Source organism: Bidens hawaiensis, unplaced genomic scaffold, assembly GCF_021521415.1.
Source record: "Bidens hawaiensis isolate Kalapana, Puna unplaced genomic scaffold, B.hawaiensis_p1.1 tig00027850_1, whole genome shotgun sequence".
Taxonomy (NCBI): domain Eukaryota; kingdom Viridiplantae; phylum Streptophyta; class Magnoliopsida; order Asterales; family Asteraceae; genus Bidens; species Bidens hawaiensis.
Genome location: NW_027494527.1, coordinates 228,999 through 245,623, shown reverse-complemented (window position 1 = coordinate 245,623; position 16,625 = coordinate 228,999). Strand labels below are relative to the sequence as shown.

At 33.9% G+C, this 16,625-nt stretch overlaps 1 protein-coding gene and 1 pseudogene across 2 annotated transcripts; both read left to right on the top strand.

Annotated features, from left to right (window-relative positions):
- Positions 1 to 4,311: 4,311 nt before the first annotated feature.
- On the top strand, positions 4,312 to 7,905 carry LOC143576046 (ACT domain-containing protein ACR10-like; annotated as a pseudogene). Its single transcript, XR_013142881.1, has 5 exons — positions 4,312 to 4,647; positions 5,362 to 5,580; positions 6,195 to 6,300; positions 6,422 to 7,054; positions 7,491 to 7,905. The product of XR_013142881.1 is annotated as an ACT domain-containing protein ACR10-like (transcript).
- Positions 7,906 to 10,096: 2,191 nt separating this feature from the next.
- On the top strand, positions 10,097 to 14,479 carry LOC143576032 (serine/threonine protein phosphatase 2A 57 kDa regulatory subunit B' beta isoform-like). Its single transcript, XM_077060238.1, has 3 exons — positions 10,097 to 10,559; positions 10,755 to 11,808; positions 14,053 to 14,479. Exons 1-3 carry the CDS (start codon positions 10,474 to 10,476, stop codon positions 14,350 to 14,352), a joined length of 1,440 nt encoding a protein of 479 aa, XP_076916353.1. The 5' UTR covers positions 10,097 to 10,473; the 3' UTR covers positions 14,353 to 14,479.
- Positions 14,480 to 16,625: the final 2,146 nt, after the last annotated feature.

Genomic DNA, 16,625 nt, shown 5'->3' with positions numbered 1-16,625 from the left:
CTTCAAATGGACTAAAAGCACTTAGAGATGTGATTATATAGGCACATAAAAACAAAGACACGACTTTAAATTGTCGTGCACTTTGTTAAAGGTATGGTACAAAACAAAAGAAAGAACACAGATGGTGCTTCAAGGAAAAAAAAATAAAATTGTTATCACATCGTCATCTTGTATTATTGTTATTTTAATTATTATATTAAATATAATATATTTGGATACTAATATACTATGTCAGTTGATTGTGTTACTATAAGCAAACAGTGACAAATTAATATGTTTATATTCCCTCAAGTTATTTATTCGTACCCTAACATTCATATGCTGTGGAGGTATGGCCGTAAGGTATCAAACACATCATACAAGTAACAAGTTAAAAGGAATAATCCGCGGAAAGGATATATTCCGCGAGAGGCCACATACCATCGCGGAAAACACTCTCATAATAGTGAGAAGTAACAAAGTACAGCATAAGTGCCACCATAGGCAGGACACAATAGGGGTGTTCAAAATTTGATTCGAATTCGAAACATTCGAAATTCGAGTCGATTCGAATTCGAATATGAAGATCCGAATTCGATTTCAAAATATTGGAGTCGATTTGATTCGTATTCAAGTATGGTAATCGAATACGAATTCATGATTTTTTATTCGATTCGATTCGAAATTCGAATTCAAGTTATATAATATATTAATATATATTTAATTTATTAATTTGGATCAAATCCTTAAATAATAAATGTCAAAGCAAAATAATAAATCCCAATAACTCATACTAATTTAATTTTGTCAATAATTAATTTTAAACTTATTTTCATGTGGTATTATAGCTACTTTAAACTTATATTTATGTGTTTTACATTAATGATTATGATTTTTGAAGTTTTTGACATATGTGAACTAGAATCAATTCAAATTTATTCCAATTCGAGTTTCAAATACGAATAGAATCGAATTTCAAATATGGGATGTAATACGAATACGAATACAAATCGAATAATCCAACTTTTAAACGAATACGAATCGAATACGAATACCAGCAAAAGAAATAAATTATTCGAATTATTCGATTCGATTAACTTGAAAATTCGTTATTCGATTCGATGCACACCCCTAAGACACATGGTGAGGTACCACTGCGTAGTACTTGGTAATTATATGGGTGCATGATGGATCAATAGGAATAGGTCAACACAACACTTACACAAAAAGAAAGAATATCATTGGCTAGACTGTCCAGCCAATCAAGTTAAGCCATCATGCTCAATCGTGACAATAGAAGCTTCCATTAAGCAAGGCAGCTTGCCCAACCCTTGGCTCTTCGGCTATAAATACAAAATGAGGTCTAATGGTAAAAGATCCAACTCCATATTATATATTCCGATCACTTACCATACTGATTCTCACGCCGAATGGTGATTACGAGAAGACCCCTTATCCCGTTCTCGTAACGAGCTCATGGTGTTCGGTTTTGCAGGTTATTATCTGTCGGAACTCACTAATCATTCGTAATCGTACAATAAGTAAAAATACAAAGTTGAGCTCATAAGTCCAATTTCACCTCTAAACTTACCCTTGGGTGAGATATTAGGTTTAACCTTACCAGGTTAGACTTAGTGTTTCTTAATATTTTTTATGCACTACACGAGTAATTAATTACAATTAAATGTTTAATAACTAACTAAAATACAAATTTTTAACAATATATTATTACACACTGTTAACACAAGTCATCATACATTTATAACAATTTAAATATATATAATTTTGACATTATTAGTTGTCTTAAGACCATGCGTACACTTGCACTTGGACACTGTATATTCATGAAGTTAGAGCTATTTTTACTCTTTTTGCCATCCGACAATAATTTCCTTGTTCTATGATTTTTCAATAAAGGCATAAACATAAATCTCAACTTAAACACATGCAATATTATTAATATTATATTAATTAATTATTTAAGTATACGAAACAGTGACAAATTAATATGTTTATATAATTATATTCTCTCAAGTTATTCACTTCTTTAATCTGTTTATTCTAACCATTATTTATTATTTTAAAAATAAACGTTTTAAAGATTGAATATTCTGAAGACAATCAAAACTTCCCGACATTTATAAACAACTCACACTCATTGAACATTAAAAAATCAACATTATTGATGATATATCAGCCATGCCTATCTGCATTGACCTTGCTTTTTTAGTTTTTTTTTTTTTTTGCTTTAAACTGAAACCATATATGCAAACACATGATATAATATAATATTATCATTTAACGTTTACGTTTTTGTGTTTTTCAGTCCTAAAACGTGATAAACAGATAGTGGATTAATTTTAAGACTAGATCCACAAAAGAAAAAAAACAAAGAGAATATTAGGCACATTATTCCTATCATATTTCAAAATTTGAACTTTCGTTTTTAAGTACGAGAAATTAAGGCTATAGTTCTTACTGTTCACTCGAGCTGCATATTTTTTGTTCCTGATGAACGACGCTACAAATTTCTATTAAGTTCGTATACCCTAAAAATATAAATAACCCACCCATCCACCCACCCACCCATTCTCACTTTTCTTGCTTCTTTCACAACCACCCTTAAAATGGTCACACAAAACCGACAGTTTCATCTCTAGCATAATAATGTTTTTTGCGGTGTGGGTTCGTTTGGGTTCACGGAGCTTGGCTCCCCGACCCTAATAACGCATAAATTAATACGCTAAGTTCATAATTTTTAATAGTCTATAGACCCAAAAGTTATTGATTAGAGGCATTTCAGAATATGTGAATTTAAAAACTAGGGATTTCACAATCAGATATGTTTTCATTCTTATCTACTTTGTACATATATAGTAAATATTTAATAACACAAGTTGTAGAGAGGATGAAAGTTAAATGATTCACATGGAAATTTTCGTTAATCAACAAAATATAGGACAAAGTACTTGCAAGAACATAAACTAGTGTCACGACATAAATTATTTATACTTTTGTTATGAAACCTTTTTTTTGGGAGGTATTTGGGATTTTTTTTATTCAAATAGCTTATTGCTTCCTTATTTTCAGAAGTAATTGTGGTGTAACTTGTTATTTATATATACACTTACGTTAGGGCGAGTATACGTTACATTGATGCGGTTAATGATTAAAACACCACCACAACTGAATACTTTAGTTACTAAAAATCCATGATATCTATTTCGGTTAAACTGGTTACTTAAACATGGTTTGATTAACCATATTAATAACATGTAGCCAACTAGTGGTAAAACGAGTATAACATGTCTAATATCATATGTAATTAGGCATTATAGGAGCGTTATAGATCGAGGAGGATAAATCCTTACCCCACCCCTTGGGCATTATAGGGGCGTGAAGGGGCATGGCTTTTTCTACAATAACGCCATATATGGCTCGAAGAGGCAATGATTGAAGGACACATTAACTATTACTTATGTTTTTGCACTAAAAAGAGTGATGATAATTTGAAAGAAAATGGCGAAGCTTGTATTGTGGTCTGAGCCACCCTTTTTTTTTGTTAGTAGTGTGAATTTATGTGTTTGAGTCTAGCCACTCAGGCGTTTTCGTCCAAGATTCACCACTGGTGAAGGAAATTGCTTGACGAGGCATTAACCATTACGTATGGTCTAAAGGATTGGTCGATAACTTATTAACTTTATCTTGATTATTAAAAAAAACAAATATACTTTTTTAAATCCATAATAAAAACAATAATAATAACAAAGAAAACCAGAGAGAACAAAAACTAGTTGGATGCGAAGAGCATACTCAAAAAGGAACCGGCGATGAAATGGGGGGCTAGATAGGCTTGTAGATGAATCGAACGAAATGGGGGCTAAACAGGGGGCTACATGGTTTTCTTGTTTGTGCACATTCATTGAGAAAGTGAACATGCTTGTGTGCCTAGCAAATGCTTGTTCGTAAATAGTATAAACTTGTTCATAAATAAAAACGAGTGGACGTCATAACTGAAAATTGATGAACGTACATTAATAAGCTAGAACTAGTTAGAAGTATTGCGAAGAACAATTTGTTAGGCCTAGCAAATTATTTAAACTGGACTAACTTGTAATCATCCTAAAAAGATTTTAACAAATATATTAACGAACGTAAACTAACAAACCTAAACAAATGTCAGCTAAATAAACATAAACGAAATTTCCGCTGAACGGTTGTTGACTTTTCAACAACCGTTCACTTTACGTTCAGCTTGTTTACAAGCATAGCAACACCAAAGGGTTATTCCAAGAATCATAATAAAACCATTATAATAATCGTTACAACAAAAAAAATATTAAAAGTTTGTTACATGTAAACAAAAGTAGTTGCATACTTATATCACAATGACGTATCACAGCATCACCATTATCCTCAACACATATAAAGAGTGGTTGCTACAAGTTCATATCATTCAAGATTCCTACTCCAGATTCTGTGTTAAATTCACAAGCCACCATTGAATTCCTAGCAACTTTACGTCGAAAATGCTAGTCGACGACGTTGTCATCATCAAGCACTCGGATGAACCAACTGTTGTTACTATCAACTGTCCTGATAAAACCGGCCTTGGCTGCGATCTGTGTCGCACCATCCTGTTTTTCGGTTTGAGCATCGTTCGTGGTGGTATGTTTTGCAAAGTTGTTAGTTATGTTTTGTTGCTTTTTTCTAGCACTGCATGAACTTAACACGAAATTTATGGGTTTGGGTTTGGTAAAAGTTCAGGTCAGTTTGAGGTCGAACCCGTGAGCCCGTTTAGCTAAACGGGTCGGGGTTGGTCACCCGATGGGTTTGTGGGTTGACCCATTTAACCCATTTATTTTTATTTTAAATTATTTTTACGTAATAAATTAAACCCATGATCCCGTTTAGCCAAAGGGGTCGGGCTCTGGTTCAACTGACGGGTATTTTTGCGGGTTGTACCGTTTAACCTATTAATTTTAATTTTTATTTTTTAAAGTGTGTTTTATGTAATAAATTACATTGGTTTGGTTTTCTATGATAGAATTTAAAACTAATAAGAAAATTGACATAGATTTTAGAATTGAAATGAAATTATTTTATATAAAATATTATTTTTTTTGCTATAAAAATGTAAATTTAAAGTATTAATATATGAAAAAAACTTTCGTGTCAAACGGGTCGTGTCCGGGTCAACATGTGAATTTGCGGGCCAAGTTCGGATTCACGTGTCATACACGATTTTCGGTCTCCGGTCAGGTTCAGGTTGGGTTGGATCCATCAACCCGCAAACATGACCTGTTTAACACCTCTACTGTTTGGATATGGATTAATGGATAAAAAAGTTAATTGAATTTGACTGTGTGATTGGATTTGCAGATGTATCTACAGATGGAAAATGGTGTTACATAGTGTTTTGGGTGACTGGAAAACCGGGCATGATATGGAGTTTGTTGAAGAAAAGACTGTTGGAAGCTTGTCCTTCTGTTTATTCTGCTAATACACTCATGTTTTACCGGCCTGAACCGCAGCCACCTAAGCCTGCAGATGTGTTTCTACTGAAGTTTTCTTGCCATGATCGCCAAGGCCTATTACACGGTAAGATATTAACACGGGATTCGTGGATTTGGGTTTAGTCCAAACACGTTGGGCTCGGGTTAACCTGGCAGGTTCACGGATTGACCTGTTAAAAAAAATTAGTTTCTTTAAATGTGTTTTTATGTCATGACTTAAACTAGTCATAGCTGCGGGTACATTATATCAAAAAATAAATTACAAGACAAATTGTCATTAACTCTTATAATTTGAAAGTAATTGTTTAATTACAGTTTTGCAAATTTTTTATTGTGAATTTATAATTTTATAGTATTAATATGGCTATGGCACAAAAAAAAAAATTCAGGTTAAATGCCATGATATTCGTTTCGTATTCTAGTCCAAATGTCTGACACAATTTTTGGGTTTGTCCTGTTCGTGTCAGATTATTGGGTTCATTGCTTTAACCCACAAACACGACCCGTTTAGCTTACCAGTGTGACCTCCCAGGATGAGTCACATCCTGGGTCTTTTAGAAACAAATATGCGAGCTCTTTACGGACAAAGTGAATAATGTTGGTTGATACGAGGGTTCGGATGCTACAAAAGATATCAAAATTCATCATTTTAAATTTTCTTTTAAAGTTATATTAACTAAACATGTTTTTATTTGGCAGATGTGACTCATCTTCTTTGTGAGCTTGAACTTGTGATCCAAAGAGTGAAAGTATCAACAACTCCTGATGGGATGGTGATGGATTTGTTTTTCGTTACCGATACCAGGTTAGTTACCATTTTGACCCTTAGATGATCTGATTATCGGTTCCAAAAACGAATATTTAAACGTGCAAAATCATACATCATATAACAAATGTTATGGAATTTAAAATCATAATCATTACAGGGAACATTTATACACGTTGAAGCGAAAACAGGACACGCATGATCATCTAAAGTCGGTTTTTGCAGATTCTATGATAAGTTGTGATATAGAAATGGTTGGTCATGATTTAACAGCATGTTCTAACGGGCCACCGTCTTTTATTCCTCCTGCAATGACAGAACGAATGTTTAATCTCGAGACGTTTGACGAAAGTCATGAAACCAAACACGGGCCGGGCCGGGCCAGTCTGTGTCTGTTACAGTGGATAACTCCCTCAGTCCTGCGCATACGCTTGTTCAGATCGTTTGTCGGGATCACAAAGGGCTGTTGTATGATATTATGAGAACTTTGAAAGATTACAATATTCAGATATCATACGGGCGGTTTACAAGAAAAGATAGAAAATGCTGCGAGTTTGATTTTTTTATTGTGCAAGCGGATGGAAAGAAGATCATCGACCCGAGCAAACAAAGTTCACTAATATCGCGCATTAAAATAGAAGTGTCGCGCCCTCTTACAGTAGCATTGGTGAACTGCGGGCCAGACACTGAGCTGCTGGTTGCAAATCCTGTTGAGCTATGTGGGAGGGGACGGCCTCTTGTATTTTATGACATTACACTTGCTCTCAAGATGCTTAATATGGGCATTTTTTCGGTATTTATTTCATTCTTCACAAATCACAATACATTGATTTAGGAGCGTGTAACAAAATCTGAATCTGAATCTGAACCCGAAATATCTAAAAATTCGGATATCCAAATTTTCAGATTCGGGTAGTCATTTTAGAAAATTCCGGATATCCGAATTATCTGAAAGAATTTTGTAACTTTGGATAAATTTCGTATATTGTTTGTATAGATTTCGGATATCCGAAATAAGTTTTTAAAAATTTTTAAATATTTTTTTGATAACTATTAAATAATAATTTATTTTTCAATTCGAATATGCGTTTGGATATCCGAGTCTGAGTCTGAATCCAAATTTCGGATATATGATATTCGGATACGGATTCAGATGGTGATATCAACTATCAAAAAATTTCGGGTATCCGGTTTTTTTAAAGATTGTTAATTTGTATATATTATTGCAGGCTGAAATTAGTAGGCATTTGATTGGAGGGAGAGAATGGGAAGTTTACAGGGTGTTACTTGATGAAGGGGGCAAAGTGCATGGGCCAAAAGGTAAATGTGAGGAAGCTGTTATGAAAATGTTAATGGGTTGGGATAGATAGATCATGATGTTGATTTGGAGAAATTGATTGTTTGGGTTTGATTGACTACAAGTTGATACAAAGATACAACAGAGTTGGTTGGACCTTACCCGGCCCGGCCCGGCCCGGCCCGGCCCGGCTGGGACCAATTGTATAGTGTGAAGGGTTCATTGAGAATTGAGTCAAAGTACATAAGTACAACAATATATAGTCATATAGAGGATGAAATTGAAATGGAAGTTCATGGTTGGAGATTCTTGATGTGTTATGAGTTGTACAATACATGTGTCTTCATATATTCCCATTAGGCCACTAGGGGGGTTCACGGGTTGGGTCTTACGTTGTTAAGTTTATTTCGTTTTCTTTTTCCGGGTTTAATTGGTCTCAAATCTGAATAATGAATGCACTAATTCCCACTTTAACAAAACATATATACCTTTTAAACTTGAGTGGCCGAACATATTTGTTCTTTGAACAAACCATGACTAGGACTTGACTCGAGACTTGATTAAAATGAACCGGCTTTATACCCTGACTCGAACTCTTGAACAAGAATTTCAACCTTCAATACTTGAAGATTGAACCTAATTAGAAAACAGAAGTAATAATAATGTTATAATAATTAGGGTTTGGATCAAATACAAATGAAATTAACGTGCTAATTGTGAGAATCAAGTAAGTAATTATATATATACAAGAAGAGCAATTATGTAATTACATCATAAAGTTATATAATTGCTCTTCTTGTATATATATAATTACTCACCTGATTCTCACAATTAGCACATTAATTTTATTTGTACGTTAACTTTTCCTGTAATAATTATGTTAGAATTCTTTTGAATCTTCCTTTTACCACTAAAATAACCTTTTGTTAAATTATTTAAAAGTAACTATTTAAACATAGTGTCAAGTTATTGTTGAACTTTTTCTTGAACATGTCTCATCTCCATCTTAAGTGTCATTCAACAAATATGGAATTCATGATCATACATCTTGATATTTTGCTTTATTGTTGTAAGTAGATATGGATATATATATGATAATGGAGAGCATTTACTTTTCACCTTTATTAGTCTTTTGTTAATTATAACCATTTGTCACAATGTCACTAAACAAAATATATTATTCTTTATTTTTATTTAATGTACGAAAAAAATTAATGACTTTTAGTTGTTACTAACCCACCTTATAATTCAGAACAAAGCCAAACCCATTAGTTGGACTAACGTTGTAACATTTAAAAATCTATAATAAAACTTTTTTAGATACCTTTCTTCATATTCCTGACAACTTAAGAGTTAAGAATTCATTTATACTTTTAATAAATTTAAAAATCAAAGTAAGTTGTTTAAGAAAAAGAGAAAAAGTTGATAATGACAAATTTAATATCTAACTTCGTTTTGTTGATAAATTACTTGAAAACAAAACATGAACAACATAAACATCAACCATCTATCTTTTCACTACGTGGTGGGTTGTAAGTTTGCTAACTAGTAACCAAAATATAAAATTTTGAACATCAAAAACTAACTATTGGTACGAACTTGATATTACTAAGCAAATAAGTGACTATGAAATGATTAAGGATCAAGTGCATTTAAGTTCATATTTATATTTCGGATCTATAAAGCTACAAACTAATAAAAAAAAGATGTTGAATTTATTTGTTAAAACTACCGTTACTTTTTTACAAAGATAAATTTCATAAACAAGAGCATAGCAACTCGCTAAGCTCAACCAAAAATCAAAACAAAAAAAAACATCAATTTCAGAGAGCAAAAACAATTACAGATTAAAACTACACCACCTGCTTATGTTGAGATAGTTTAACTTAACTCTATGCTTGATCCTTAAGGCTTTTTGTTGTTGAACACCACTCGTTGCGGGCCTTCAAAATACATCAACACGTAGAAAGAGTAATTGCATAAACAACCTCATTTTCACACGAGCCGCAAAGAGTGATAATAAAGTAATAGTCTGAACATAAAATGCAAAGATGAAAGAGATCGCACACCACTTAGACTTACTAAGTAAATACCACACCCACGTTGCCATACCACACAAAACCAAAATCTATTTAGCAAATTTCCGTGTTCCATTACAAAGAGGTCTATCAAAAAACCGAATTCAAAAACACATTTATTCAGACAAGAGCATCGTAAGTTAAGATTCGTCCCTTCTCAGCTCTCCAAACAAAGATATCGAGTATACTTGGAACCCACCTAACCTACCCTAATGCAAAACAAACTCCGATCTAATTGTCAGCTTCCCACAAAACCAACCTGTTAGATTTAACCAAGAAAACGTCTTTATTCCACGATACTTGTATCTACAAGTAACTTTTATGATATTGTTTTTCACCTTCTATAAACACAACAACCGATTAAAACTTAACTTCAAACACTGGTCATCACTGGTTGAAGTCATCATGTTCTGTTCTTCGGTCAGAAAAGTGATCCCGGGCGCTCGGGTCATTGTGTAGTTAAAAATAAAAATAATAAAAATTATTTTGTTTTTCAAAAATACATCTCAATAAATTTTATCTTTTTCTCCCGCACTCACTCACTCTCTTTCTCTCTCATCTTCAAAATGGATCGCCACCAATCACCTCCGCCGGTCACCGGCCGACCACCATCACACCACCGTCACTCCGCCGTTGCATCCCAAACCAACTTTTAATCAAGTACCCATTTCACTTTCCCATAATATCTAATCATCAATCCCTATAATACCCATCTAGGGTTTTATTTCATTTTCACCCAAATCTCAAAATTAACCATCAGTTTCAGTTTCATCCAATTAAGACTATTATCTTCACTGATCTGATTACAGTATCATACAGTTATCATACAATTTCAATATGTTGAACAAATTAATCAAACGCGCACAAAAGAAACCCTCGAAACCCGATACTGATGTTTCCGGTAATGTTTCCGGCAATGTTGATATTATTGTAAACCAATCGAAACCCGGAAATGTTTCCGGCAATGTTGATATTATTGTAAACCAATCGAAACCCGATACTGATGTTTCCGGTAATGTTTCCGGCAATGTTGATATTATTGTAAACCAATCGAAACCCGGAAATGTTTCCGGCAATGTTGATATTATTGTAAACCAATCGAAACCCGATACTGATGTTTCCGGTAATGTTTCCGGCAATGTTGATATTATTGTAAACCAATCGAAACCCGGAAATGTTTCGGGTAATGCTTCAAACCCTTTTGATAATTTGGGGATTGAAGCATTACCCATGTTTCGAGATGTTCCCGTGAGCGAAAGACAGACTTTGTTTTCGAGAAAGTGTCGGGTTTGTTGTCACCAGTTTGATTTTACGGATACGTTGAAGTCGGTTAAGGAGAAGGAGATTAAAAGGTTGAATCTTGTTGAGCTTGTGGACTTTGTGCAGTCGGGTTCGGGGAAGATTAGTGAAGGTAATCAGGAGGAAATGGTTAAGATGGTTTCGGTTAATGTGTTTAGGTGTTTGCCGCCGAGTTCTCATGAGCATACCGGGTCGGAAAACGTTGAGGGAGATGAGGAGGAGACTTATCTTGATCCGTCGTGGTCGCATTTGCAGCTCGTTTACGAGCTTTTGTTAAGGTATGTTGTGTCGTCGGAAACGGATGCGAAAGTTGCGAAACGGTTTATTAATCACTCGTTTGTGTTAAAGTTACTAGAAATGTTTGATTCTGAGGATCCGCGCGAAAGGGAGTATTTAAAAACTATTTTGCACCGGATTTATGGGAAGTTTATGGTGCATCGCCCGTTTATTAGGAAAGCGATTAATAATATCTTTTATAGGTTTATATATGAGACACAGAGGCATAATGGTATTGGTGAGTTGCTGGAAATACTTGGAAGTATTATTAACGGTTTTGCGTTACCTTTGAAGGAGGAACATAAGCTGTTTCTTATGCGGGCGCTTGTACCGCTGCATAAACCTAAATCGATTGGGATGTATCATCAGCAGCTTTCGTACTGTATTATTCAGTTTGTAGAAAAAGATAACAAATTGGCGGATACGGTTATAAAGGGTTTGCTTAAATATTGGCCGGTTACTAACTGTCAAAAGGAGACACTTCTTCTTGGAGAGCTTGAAGAAATATTGGAGGTGACACAGGCTGCTGAGTTTCAGCAGTGTATGGTTCCTCTTTTCAGACAAATCGCTCGGTGTCTTAATAGCCCTCATTTTCAGGTCTGAGAATTCCTTTATCTTAATTTTAATTTTTGGAAATCATTTATGTTGTCTCGCGTCGTTAAAGTGGTTATTAAATGGTTGCTTTTGTCACTTATATCAACAGAGAGATTTTATCATTTATGTTGTGTTCGTGCCATTAAATGGTTGTCTTTGTCATATTTTTATGTTTTGTCGGAGAATGAGTATTGCATGCTTAAGACCTTTTTTGTTATTAATTATTGGAGCTCGGTCTTGAGGCATGATGTCTCTTGCATGTTGTAGTGTTGAGGGTACTGCATGCGGCATCCTTAATGATTTTGTTTTTATAGGCCTATGCAAATTGAATGTTGATGCTTAATATGTTATTTATGTTAAACTTAATGGATAGTTCATGTTAATTGACTGTCAATGGTTACCACCAGTGTTCATTATATGCTTATGTAGTTATGTTTAACTGATGTTGGTGGTTAGTTTATGTTAACATTTATGGAAAATTGCTTATCTATGACGTGTTAATTGAATATGAATGGTTCTTTATATATTAGTTATTACTTTACATCGGTACACACACTCAATAACATTGAAGAGCGACTCTTTAATGATTTTGATACTTTAGGTAGACATGCATCTTCATCCATTATGTGATTCGTTTTGTCCGTGTATACATATATGAAATTCCGACTTTTTACTGGATATATGTATAAGTATTTACACACACACACACACACACACACTCTCTTGTTTTCATATGTGCATATACAGTTCTACTCATTCCACATGCATATACGTACATGATACATACACACATCTATATGTTTATTTATATGCAAGCATATGCCTAGATGTATATATACCTTTTGCATAATGTAGCGTCGATGGTGCTGCCATGTGGCATGCTTATTGATTTTAGGCCAAGTTAAATTGAACGTTGATGATGCTTGTTATGTTAAACTTAATTGATGTTTCTCTTAACTAGTGTAGTAATGCTAACTAACTGCCAATGGTTACCACAGGTTTTAGTTATATGCCTATCTAGTTATGCTTCTAGTTATGTTTAGGGAATATATCACATAATAGTAAACCAAGTTTCTTCACTATCACAGTTTTTCTAACTATTAAAACCACTCAACTTTTAGTATTCCATTGTTGTGAATTTTTCTTTATGAATGTTAATATTACGTGAACTTAATGGAACATATATGAAACTTGGTTACTTTTTTTTATCCCAGTTCAAGGTAGTTGTGAGGATAAGGTCATTCAAAACATTTATGAAAATTTCACAACGATGCAACAATAATGAAACTTGAGTGGTTTTTATAGCTAGAAAAAGTATGAGTAACCTTATTGGAACTATATAGAAACTTAGTTACTATTTCATGATTTTATATGTTTAACTGATTTTCGTGATTAATTGATATTAACGTTTATGTCACTTTGCTTATTGATGGTGCCTTAATTTAATATATACTATATGGGAACTTTTTTTGTCCAACCCATGAATCTGTTTGTAATCTTTTGTTGAATAATTTCACTGGATCTGTTCCATCTTGATTTTGATTATCTGTGAACTATTGATGGTTTTTGTGCTGTGATATTATTGAATGCGAGATTGCGAGTTCATATTTTGGACAGTCTCATTTACTTGAAGTCACAAATTTTAAGCATCAATAGTTGCAAATGTTTGTGGGAAGAGGAGTGTGGCAGTATGTGAATTTTGTAATAAATGTAGAACATTTACTTTTAATGTATAAAATATTTACTATTGAGCACAAACAAGACATAGTATGTGAAATGAAAATTGAGCTTGTAGATTCACACATAAATATGTATGGATATACACAATACAGATGTATCTACAAAACGCATATATAAATATTTACGCACACATAGAGTGTATACATATGTGCATATTTATTTTTTACTTATGCCAGTTATGTGTGTGCATATACATGCATGATGCTTACACACATATCTATGTATGTATATATATGATAGCATATCGTATGTATAGCCTATAGGTGTGTATATATACATGCTTGTTTAACTTATTAATTTTTATCCCGTTTTCACTCGTTCTCTCCAACTACAATGTTTATTGTTTTTGCATATTTTGAATGTACATTTATTGGTTAGCAAGGTGATTTACTCATATACCAAATATGTACTAAAATTATTGTACTTTAATGGAACTTCATTCTCTTGTTTACAAGTTTATTATGTCATTCGTAAATGTATTGATTCGGTCAAATTCTATATTTTCAGACAGCAGAACGAGCTCTACTTTTATGGAACAACGAGCATATTATCAGCTTAATTGCTCAAAACCGCAATGCGATTTTACCATTAGTATATGAAGCACTCGAGAACAATATTCAATCTCACTGGAATCCAGCAGTGCACGGATTAACAGTTAACGTGCGCAAAATGTTTCAAGAAATGGATGCAAAGTTGTTTGAGGAGTGCCAAAAGCAGTATGCTGAGAAATGGGCCCACGTTGACGAAGCAGCCAAGCAACGTGAGCTGACATGGCAAAAACTTGATGCTGCTGCTGACCACCGTTAAGGTGAGAGATTGATACACTGTTGTGTGGGATTTTTATTTTCTGTGGTTAAAGTTAATGATTGTTAGGCGAAAAACGATCTTTTGTAATTCTAGATAGCATAACATAAACATTTCCTGTTACAATATTTGATTTGTTCTTTCTTTTTAAAGAAATGTGTTGAAAGTTTTGTGTGTTGCATTTGTTTCTGGAAACTGTACATTTACTTGATCATCCGAAGGATTAAGTTTAATTTATCGTACCAAAAGGTATCACAAGACACTGATGTGATGTGTTTAAACCTTGGTTTAATAAAAAGCAAGGGACTCTTAAGACGTTTTGGCCTCAAAAGTCGAAGGTGTGTAACCACTCGTGTCTATGTATAACCAAATGAGCTTATTTACAGCTAGAAGCTACGTCTCTCATTTGTGCGTATATGTGTATCTATCAAGTTAAACTGTTCATAATATTTTCATTCCGTAGGTTGTTTTGATATATAAAGTATAAACGTCGTAGGATCCTAATTTTGACCAACTTTGATTGCTTTGAGGAGCTTCGTGAAATGCTTAAACTATGTGAACATGTTGCGTTAGGGATGAGGGAGGACTCGATTTGCTAGGCTCTGGACAATTCGGGCAGTTTCACGATAATAGGGTTGAAGTTTTGTATCTTGGAATATCAGTTTTGGTTCCGGGGTATGTGTTTGAGTGGAATCGGTTCGTACCGAAGAAGGTTAATTTTGTGGCTTGCCTACGTTTGATGCGCTGAAGAAGAGGAATATTCCGGCGCTAACTGATATTTGTCCAATTTGTGGTGAGGTTGAGGAGTCCACGGATTATTTATTTGTTTTGTGTGGGCTCGCCTAAACTATGTGGTGTATAATAGCTCAATGGTGCAAGCAAGCTACCGTCTGTTATCCTATTTAGCTTTTGAGACGCTATTGATCTGCATAAGTTCTCTTCGCTCCCTAAGGAGAAAGGAAAGGAACTTCATGCTATTTGTTTAATTGCTACTTTGTGTTTGTGGGAAAAGAGAAACGAGTTGATCCATTCGGGGATCCTGATTCATGTGTCGACTTTGGTGAAGAAATAAAGGTGTTGGGATACTTGTGGATCAAAAATAGGGTAAATAAACATGGGCTGACATGAGAAGATTGGTGTGGTTTTCGAGTGCACAAATTGTATGTGGGTGGGGCTAGGCTTTGGGTTTGTTCCTGTTTGATGTTTTGACTGTAATGGTGTTTGTTTTGGTGATTGGCTCCTGGCTTGCTAGCTTGTTAATAACTTTTTTTTTCGTTGATCGTTATAAAAATGTATTTTCTTTCTTTCTTTCTTTTTAATTTTTTTTAACGGCTGCGGTCAAGTTATTTTCAAGATACATACAATTTTTTTTTCTTTTAGGTATATTTGTGATTTTTAAAAAGTCATTTGATGACTTAAATTGAAAGCAACTGATTAGAGAAAAAAATAAAATAGAAGTCAATGATCCTCACGCTTAATAACCAAGTTTGAAACTTTGAACGACAATTCGACACTCCACTAGAGTAAGTTATTTAGTCAAATATATCCATTAAAAAAAATTAATAAATAATAAAATACAGACTTAGTAACATTTTTTTCCCTTTACTCACGTAAATTAGTGACTTTAACTCTATAATCTAGTATTATAATAAAACAAGGTGGTTTTATTGGACAGGTGTATTCTTCTTCACAGCAGCTTCTCCTTAGGTTAATGTTTGAATAAAAAGCGGCTGCCACCATAACTTTTTAGGTCGTGGCACAGCAGCGGTTTTTTATTTTACTAATATCGGGCTTCGGTTTTGATGACGATTCCATCGGGTATGTACCCTACCCGAGACCAAGTTTCTTCATATATCAGGACTGAAACAAAACAGGGAAGCTCAGGGTCAGTTCGAGTTATTTAGGCTAAATTTATTTATTTTTTCATGTTGTTACATTTGAGTGTAGATGTACATTACGCCAATCTTAGGGTGTTTATAATGGTTCAAGACATTTGCTCATGAAAGTGGAATCCATCAAGATGGAATGTTGAAGAACAAAAGTACATATGAAAGCATGTCTTCAAAAGATATTGGAGACAGTGATACTGATGAGTTGGTTTTATTCGATTGATTAACCATTTTATTTATAGATTCTGAGATCATATAGAATCCAATATCCAGCTCCAAAGTACTACTGGGGCGGTGATTTTGTTATACTATATTAACCCAAAGTTTTTCAAAGAATGTACACTACAATAGACTAAGTCACTAAGGTAATCACTCCGTTTTTATTAT

Excerpts from the sequence above, each read along its gene's own strand:
- LOC143576032 (XM_077060238.1), top strand. The coding sequence starts at position 10,474 with ATGTTGAACAAATTAATCAAACGCGCACAAAAGAAACCCTCGAAACCC. Across the intron at positions 10,560-10,754 it reads AATGTTTCCGGCAATGTTGA|TTCCGGTAATGTTTCCGGCA; the intron begins TATTATTGTAAA and ends CGATACTGATGT. Across the intron at positions 11,809-14,052 it reads TTAATAGCCCTCATTTTCAG|ACAGCAGAACGAGCTCTACT; the intron begins GTCTGAGAATTC and ends CTATATTTTCAG.